This window comes from Lampetra fluviatilis, unplaced genomic scaffold (genome assembly GCF_964198595.1).
Source record: "Lampetra fluviatilis unplaced genomic scaffold, kcLamFluv1.1 SCAFFOLD_471, whole genome shotgun sequence".
Classification (NCBI taxonomy): Eukaryota; Metazoa; Chordata; class Hyperoartia; order Petromyzontiformes; family Petromyzontidae; genus Lampetra; species Lampetra fluviatilis.
Genome location: NW_027621233.1, coordinates 3,796 through 12,500, shown reverse-complemented (window position 1 = coordinate 12,500; position 8,705 = coordinate 3,796). Strand labels below are relative to the sequence as shown.

General features: G+C 58.5%; 1 protein-coding gene across 6 annotated transcripts in view; it reads right to left on the bottom strand.

The window, feature by feature from the left end:
- The window catches only part of LOC144954956 (uncharacterized), a 67,669-nt gene extending 59,545 nt beyond the window's left edge, over positions 1-8,124 (bottom strand). For 2 of the 6 annotated variants that reach the window (XM_078885319.1, XM_078885325.1), the window contains exons 1-2: positions 8,003-8,124; positions 365-482 (exon numbers count right to left, since the gene is read on the bottom strand). In XM_078885319.1, coding sequence (XP_078741445.1) covers positions 365-482; positions 8,003-8,069 — 185 coding nt within the window. In that variant the 5' untranslated portion in view covers positions 8,070-8,124. Of the gene's footprint in view, positions 1-364; positions 483-2,657; positions 2,665-4,131; positions 4,183-4,591; positions 4,640-6,351; positions 6,400-8,002 lie in introns of those variants that run through there. The other 4 variants (XM_078885322.1, XM_078885323.1, XM_078885321.1 and 1 more) reach the window with 4 other exon arrangements.
- Positions 8,125-8,705: the final 581 nt, after the last annotated feature.

Sequence of the window (8,705 nt, the reverse complement as noted above, 5' to 3'; positions counted from 1 at the left end):
TCACCCACTCACCCACCCACCCACCCACTCACCCACTCACCCACCCACCCACCCACTCACCCACTCACCCACCCACCCACCCACTCACCCACTCACCCACCCACCCACCCACTCACCCACTCACCCACCCACCCACCCACTCACCCACTCACCCACCCACCCACTCACCCACCCACCCACCCACCCACTCACCCACCCACTCACCCACTCACCCACCCACCCACCCACCCACTCACCCACCCACCCACTCACCCACTCACCCACCCACCCACTCACCCACCCACCCACCCACCCACTCACCCACCCACTCACCCACTCACCCACCCACCCACCCACTCACTCACCCACCCACCCACCCACTCACCTGCTCCATGTAAATGAGTCGGCTGGTGGGTTTGCTACGGAGTGGCAAGTGAGTTGAGCGTCGCCACGCTCAAGGTACCACTTGCCATCAAAGCCAGACACCGTCACCTCAGGCGCAACTACACCCAACAACATCAACAACATCAACATCATCATCAACAACATCAACAACATCATCAACAACATCAACAACAGCGTCAACAACATCATCAACAACATCATCAATAGCATCAACAACATCAACAACAACATCAACAACAACATCATCAAAATCATCATCATAATCGTCATCGCTATCAACATCATTAACATTATAATCATGGGTGACTGAGTGGGTGAGTGGGTGAGTGGGTGAGTGAGTGAGTGGGTGGGTGAGTGAGTGGGTGAGTGAGTGAGTGGGTGAGTGAGTGAGTGGGTGAGTGAGTGAGTGAGTGGGTGGGTGGGTGAGTGAGTGGGTGAGTGAGTGGGTGAGTGAGTGAGTCGGTGAGTGAGTGGGTGAGTGAGTGGGTGGTTGAGTGAGTGGGTGAGTGGGTGGGTGGGTGAGTGAGTGGGTGAGTGAGTGGGTGAGTGAGTGGGTGAGAGGATGAGTAAGTGTGTGGGTGGGTGAGTGAGTGAGTGGATGGGTGGGTGAGTGAGTGAGTGGATGGGTGGGTGAGTGGGTGAGTGAGTGGGTGGATGGGTGGGTGAGTGGGTGAGTGAGTGGGTGGGTGAGTGGGTGAGCGAGCGGGTGAGCGACTCACATATGACGGAGAGAGTGAGCGACTGAGTCTCAGGGCTGGTGAGGCTGGGGTGAGTGGGTGGGTGAGTGAGTGAGTGAGTGGTTGAGTGAGTGAGTGAGTGGGTGAGTGAGTGGTTGAGTGAGTGAGTGGTTGAGTGAGTGAGTGGTTGAGTGAGTGAGTGGGTGAGTGGGTGAGTGAGTGGGTGAGTGGGTGAGTGAGTGGGTGAGCGAGTGAGTGGGTGAGTGTGTGAGTGGGTGGGTGAGTGAGTGAGAGATTGAGTGAGTGAGCGATTGATTGAGTGAGCGAGTGGGTGAGTGGGTGAGCGAGTGGGTGAGTGAGTGGGTGAGTGAGTGGGTGAGTGAGTGGGTGAGTGAGTGGGTGAGTGGGTGAGTGGATGAGCGAGTGAGTGAGTGGGTGGGTGAGTGAGTGGGTGAGTGAGTGGGTGGGTGAGTGAGTGGGTGAGTGAGTGGGTGGGTGAGTGAGTGGGTGAGTGGGTGAGTGAGTGAGTGGGTGGGTGAGTGAGTGGGTGAGTGAGTGAGTCGGTGAGTGAGTGGGTGAGTGAGTGGGTGGGTGAGTGAGTGGGTGAGTGGGTGGGTGGGTGAGCGAGTGGGTGGGTGGGTGGGTGAGTGAGTGAGTGGGTGAGTGAGTGGGTGAGTGAGTGGGTGAGAGGATGAGTAAGTGTGTGGGTGGGTGAGTGAGTGGGTGAGTGGGTGAGTGAGTGAGTGGATGGGTGAGTGAGTTAGTGGGTGAGTGTGTGAGTGGGTGGGTGAGTGAGTGAGCGATTGAGTGAGTGAGCGATTGATTGAGTGAGCGAGTGGGTGAGTGGGTGAGCGAGTGGGTGAGTGAGTGGGTGAGTGGGTGAGTGAGTGGATGAGCGAGTGAGTGAGTGGGTGAGTGAGTGGGTGGGTGAGTGGGTGAGTGGGTGAGTGAGTGGGTGGGTGAGTGAGTGGGTGAGTGAGTGGGTGGGTGAGTGAGTGGGTGAGTGAGTGGGTGGGTGGGTGAGTGAGTGGGTGGGTGAGTGAGTGAGTCGGTGAGTGAGTGGGTGAGTGAGTGGGTGGGTGAGTGAGTGAGTGGGTGAGTGGGTGGGTGGGTGGGTGGGTGGGTGAGTGAGTGGGTGAGTGAGTGAATGAGTGAGTGAGTGAGTCGGTGAGTGAGTGGGTGAGTGAGTGAGTGGGTGAGTGGGTGAGTGAGTGGGTGAGTGAGTGGGTGAGTGAGTGGGTGGGTGGGTGAGTGAGTGGGTGGGTGGGTGGGTGGGTGAGTGAGTGAGTCGGTGAGTGAGTGAGTGGGTGAGTGGGTGAGTGAGTGGGTGGGTGAGTGAGTGAGTGGGTGGGTGAGTGAGTGAGTGGGTGAGTGGGTGAGTGAGTGGGTGGGTGAGTGGGTGGGTGGGTGAGCGAGTGGGTGGGTGGGTGGGTGAGTGAGTGGGTGAGTGGGTGGGTGAGCGAGTGGGTGGGTGGGTGAGTGAGTGGGTGAGTGAGTGGGTGAGTGAGTGGGTGAGAGGATGAGTAAGTGTGTGGGTGGGTGAGTGAGTGGGTGAGTGGGTGAGTGGGTGGGTGAGCGAGCGGGTGAGCGACTCACACATGACGGAGAGAGTGAGCGACTGAGTCTCAGGGCTGGTGAGGCTGGGGTGAGTGGGTGGGTGAGTGAGTGAGTGAGTGGTTGAGTGAGTGAGTGGTTGAGTGAGTGAGTGGGTGAGTGGGTGAGTGAGTGGGTGAGTGGGTGAGTGAGTGGGTGAGCGAGTGAGTGGGTGAGTGTGTGAGTGGGTGGGTGAGTGAGTGAGCGATTGAGTGAGTGAGCGATTGATTGAGTGAGCGAGTGGGTGAGTGGGTGAGCGAGTGGGTGGGTGAGTGAGTGAGTGGTTGAGTGAGTGAGTGGTTGAGTGAGTGAGTGGGTGAGTGGGTGAGTGAGTGGGTGAGCGAGTGAGTGGGTGAGTGTGTGAGTGGGTGGGTGAGTGAGTGAGCGATTGAGTGAGTGAGCGATTGATTGAGTGAGCGAGTGGGTGAGTGGGTGAGCGAGTGGGTGGGTGAGTGAGTGAGTGAGTGGTTGAGTGAGTGAGTGGTTGAGTGAGTGAGTGGGTGAGTGGGTGAGTGAGTGGGTGAGTGGGTGAGTGAGTGGGTGAGCGAGTGAGTGGGTGAGTGTGTGAGTGGGTGGGTGAGTGAGTGAGCGATTGAGTGAGTGAGCGATTGATTGAGTGAGCGAGTGGGTGAGTGGGTGAGCGAGTGGGTGAGTGAGTGGGTGAGTGAGTGGGTGAGTGAGTGGGTGAGCGAGTGAGTGGGTGAGTGTGTGAGTGGGTGGGTGAGTGAGTGAGCGATTGAGTGAGTGAGCGATTGATTGAGTGAGCGAGTGGGTGAGTGGGTGAGCGAGTGGGTGAGTGAGTGGGTGGGTGAGTGGGTGAGTGGGTGAGTGGGTGAGTGGGTGAGTGGGTGAGTGAGTGGATGAGCGAGTGGTTGAGTGGGTGAGTGAGTGGGTGAGCGACTCACACATGACCGAGAGGGTGAGCGACTGAGTCTCCAGGCGGGTGAGGCTGGGGTGAGTGGGTGAGTGGGTGGGTGAGTTGGTGAGTGAGTGAGTGGCTGAGTGGTTGAGTAACTGAGTGAGTGGTTGAGTGAGCGAGTGAGCGAGTGAGTGGCTGAGTGGCTGAGTGACTGAGTGGGTGAGTGGTTGAGTGAGTGGGTGAGTGGGTGAGCGAGTGGGTGAGTGTGTGAGTGAGTGGGTGAGTGAGTGAGTGGCTGAGTGAGTGGGTGAGTGGGTGAGTGGTTGAGCGGGTGAGCGACTCACACATGACCGAGAGGGTGAGCGACTGAGTCTCCGGGCGGGTGAGGCTGGGGTGAGTGAGTGAGTGAGTGGGTGAGTGAGCGGGTGAGCGATTGATTGAGTGAGTGAGTGGGTGAGTGAGTGGGTAGGTGAGTGAGTGGGTGGGTGGGTGAGTGAGCGGGTGAGTGGGTGAGTGAGCGATTGATTGAGTGAGTGAGTGGCTGAGTGACTGAGTGGGTGAGTGGTTGAGTGGGTGAGTGAGTGGGTGAGTGGGTGAGTGAGTGGGTGAGCGACTCACACATGACGGAGAGGGTGAGCGACTGAGTCTCAGGGCGGGTGAGGCTGGGGTGAGTGAGTGAGTGAGCGATTGATTGATTGAGTGAGTGGGTGAGTGAGTGAGTGAGTGGGTGGGTAGGTGAGTGAGTGAGTGAGCGGGTGAGCGATTGATTGATTGAGTGAGTGGGTGAGTGAGTGAGTGAGTGGGTGGGTAGGTGAGTGAGTGAGTGGGTGAGTGGTTGAGTGAGTGGGTGAGTGGTTGAGTGAGTGGGTGAGTGGTTGAGTGGGTGAGTGAGTGGGTGAGCGACTCACACATGACAGAGAGAGTGAGCGACTGAGTCTCAGGGCGGGTGAGGCTGGGGTGAGTGAGTGAGTGAGCGATTGATTGATTGAGTGAGTGGGTGAGTGAGTGAGTGGGTGGGTAGGTGAGTGAGTGAGTGGGTGAGTGGTTGAGTGAGTGGGTGAGTGGGTGAGCGACTCACACATGACGGAGAGGGTGAGCGACTGAGTCTCCGGGCGGGTGAGGCTGGGGTGAGTGGGTGAGTGAGTGAGTGAGTGAGCGAGTGAGTGAGTGAGTGGGTGAGTGAGAGGGTGAATGAGTGGGTGAGTGGGTGAGCGAGTGGGTGAGCGAGTGAGCGATTGAGTGAGTGAGTGGTGAGTGAGCGAGTGAGTGAGCGATTGAGTGAGTGAGCGATTGATTGATTGAGTGGGTGAGTGGTTGAGTGAGTGGGTGAGTGGTTGAGTGGGTGAGCGAGTGGGTGAGCGACTCACACATGACGGAGAGGGTGAGCGACTGAGTCTCCGGGCGGGTGAGGCTGGGGTGAGTGGGTGAGTGAGTGAGTGGCTGAGTGGGTGAGTAGGTGAGTAGGTGAGTGAGCGAGTGGGTGAGTGAGTGAGTGGGTGAGTGAGCGGGTGAGCGATTGATTGAGTGAGTGAGTGGGTGAGTGAGTGAGTGGGTGGGTAGGTGAGTGAGTGAGTGGGTGAGTGGTTGAGTGAGTGGGTGAGTGGGTGAGCGACTCACACATGACGGAGAGGGTGAGCGACTGAGTCTCCGGGCGGGTGAGGCTGGGGTGAGTGGGTGAGTGAGTGAGTGAGCGAGTGAGTGAGTGGGTGAGTGAGAGGGTGAATGAGTGGGTGAGTGGGTGAGCGAGTGGGTGATTGAGTGAGTGAGTGAGCGAGTGAGTGAGCGACTCACACATGACGGAGAGGGTGAGCGACTGAGTCTCCGGGCGGGTGAGGCTGGGGTGAGTGAGTGGGTGAGTGAGCGGGTGAGCGATTGATTGAGTGAGTGAGTGGGTGAGTGAGTGGGTAGGTGAGTGAGTGGGTGGGTGGGTGAGTGAGCGGGTGAGTGGGTGAGTGACCGATTGATTGAGTGAGTGAGTGGCTGAGTGACTGAGTGGGTGAGTGGTTGAGTGGGTGAGTGAGTGGGTGAGCGACTCACACATGACGGAGAGGGTGAGCGACTGAGTCTCCGGGCGGGTGAGGCTGGGGTGAGTGAGTGGGTGAGTGAGCGGGTGAGCGATTGATTGAGTGAGTGAGTGGGTGAGTGAGTGAGTGGGTAGGTGAGTGAGTGGGTGGGTGGGTGAGTGAGCGGGTGAGTGGGTGAGTGACCGATTGATTGAGTGAGTGAGTGGCTGAGTGACTGAGTGGGTGAGTGGTTGAGTGGGTGAGTGAGTGGGTGAGTGGGTGAGTGAGTGAGCGATTGATTGAGTGAGTGGCTGAGTGGCTGAGTGACTGAGTGGGTGAGTGGTTGAGTGGGTGAGTGAGTGGGTGAGCGACTCACACATGACAGAGAGAGTGAGCGACTGAGTCTCAGGGCGGGTGAGGCTGGGGTGAGTGAGTGAGTGAGTGAGCGGGTGAGCGATTGATTGAGTGAGTGAGTGGGTGAGTGAGTGAGTGAGTGGGTGGGTAGGTGAGTGAGTGAGTGGGTGAGTGGTTGAGTGAGTGGGTGAGTGGGTGAGCGACTCACACATGACGGAGAGGGTGAGCGACTGAGTCTCCGGGCGGGTGAGGCTGGGGTGAGTGGGTGAGTGAGTGAGTGAGCGAGTGAGTGAGTGAGTGGGTGAGTGAGAGGGTGAATGAGTGGGTGAGTGGGTGAGCGAGTGGGTGAGCGAGTGAGCGATTGAGTGAGTGAGTGGTGAGTGAGCGAGTGAGTGAGTGAGCGAGTGAGTGAGCGATTGATTGATTGAGCGGGTGAGTGGTTGAGTGAGTGGGTGGGTGAGTGGGTGAGTGAGCGACTCACACATGACGGAGAGGGTGAGCGACTCAGTCTCCGGGCGGGTGAGGCTGGGGTGAGTGGGTGAGTGAGTGAGTGAGTGGGTGAGTGGGTGAGTGAGTGAGCGATTGATTGAGTGAGCAGGTGGGTGAGTGGGTGAGCGAGTGGGTGAGTGTGTGAGTGAGTGGGTGAGTGAGTGAGTGGCTGAGTGAGTGGGTGAGTGGGTGAGTGGTTGAGCGGGTGAGCGACTCACACATGACCGAGAGGGTGAGCGACTGAGTCTCCGGGCGGGTGAGGCTGGGGTGAGTGAGCGAGTGGGTGAGTGAGCGAGTGAGTGAGCGAGTGAGTGGGCGATTGATTGATTGACTGAGTGGGTGAGCGAGTGGGTGAGTGACTGAGTGAGTGGGTGAGTGGGTGGGTGAGCGACTCACACATGACGGAGAGGGTGAGCGACTGAGTCTCTGGGCGAGTGAGGCTGGCGTGAGTGGGTGAGTGGTTGAGTGAGTGGGTGGGTGGGTGAGTGAGTGGGTGAGCGAGTGGGTGAGTGACTGAGTGGTGTGAGCGAGTGGTTGAGTGACTGAGTGGGTGGGTGAGTGAGTGAGTGAGCGATTGAGTGAGTGAGCGATTGATTGATTGAGTGGGTGAGTGGTTGAGTGAGTGGGTGGGTGAGTGGGTGAGTGGGTGAGTGAGTGAGTGAGCGATTGAGTGAGTGAGCGATTGATTGATTGAGTGGGTGAGTGGTTGAGTGAGTGGGTGAGTGAGTGGGTGAGCGACTCACACATGACCGAGAGGGTGAGCGACTGAGTCTCTGGGCGAGTGAGGCTGGCGTGAGTGGGTGAGTGGTTGAGTGAGTGGGTGAGCGAGTGGGTGGGTGGGTGAGTGAGTGGGTGAGCGAGTGGTGTGAGTGACTGAGTGGGTGGGCGAGTGAGTGAGTGAGCGATTGAGTGAGTGAGCGATTGATTGATTGAGTGGGTGAGTGGTTGAGTGAGTGGGTGGGTGAGTGGGTGAGTGGGTGAGTGGGTGAGTGAGTGAGTGAGCGATTGAGTGAGTGAGCGATTGATTGATTGAGTGGGTGAGTGGTTGAGTGAGTGGGTGAGCGAGTGGGTGAGCGACTCACACATGACCGAGAGGGTGAGCGACTCAGTCTCCGGGCGGGTGAGGCTGGGGTGAGTGGGTGAGTGAGTTGGTGAGTGGGTGAGTGGGTGAGTGAGCGACTCACACATGACCGAGAGGGTGAGCGACTCAGTCTCCGGGCGGGTGAGGCTGGGGTGAGTGAGCGAGTGAGTGAGCGATTGATTGATTGACTGAGTGGGTGAGCGAGTGGTTGAGTGACTGAGTGAGTGGGTGAGTGGGTGAGTGGGTGGGTGAGCGACTCACACATGACGGAGAGGGTGAGCGACTCAGTCTCCGGGCGGGTGAGGCTGGGGTGAGTGAGTGAGTGGGTGGGTGGGTGAGTGAGTGGGTGAGCGAGTGGGTGAGTGACTGAGTGAGTGGGTGAGTGGGTGAGTGAGTGAGTGGGTGAGCGAGTGGTTGAGTGACTGAGTGAGTGGGTGAGTGGGTGAGTGGGTGGGTGAGCGACTCACACATGACCGAGAGGGTGAGCGACTGAGTCTCCGGGCGGGTGAGGCTGGGGTGAGTGAGTGAGTGGGTGGGTGGGTGAGTGGGGTGAGCGACTCACACATGACGGAGAGGGTGAGCGACTCGGTCTCCGGGCGGGTGAGGCTGGGGTGAGCGACGGTGCACATCACCGGCTGTCCATGGAGGGCACGAGCAGGTGAGACCCACAGCTCGCTCACCACGCTCACCTACAGCTCACCACACACACCACACCACACACCACACACTCACCTACAGCACACCACACACACCACACCACACACTCACCTACAGCACACCACACACCACACCACACACTCACCTACAGCACACCACACACACCACACCACACACTCACCTACAGCTCACCACACACACCACACCACACACCACACACTCACCTACAGCACACCACACACCATACACACACTCACCTACAGCTCACCACGCTCACCTACAGCTCACCACACACACCACACACACACACCATACACACACTCACCTACAGCTCACCACACACACCACACCACACACACCACACCACACACTCACCTACAGCACACCACACACCATACACACACTCACCTACAGCTCACCACGCTCACCTACAGCTCACCACACACACCACACCACACACCACACACTCGCCTACAGCACACCACACACCATACACACACTCACCTACAGCTCACCACGCTCACCTACAGCTCACCACACACACCACACCACACACACCACACCACACACTCACCTACAGCTCACCACACACACCATACACTCACTCA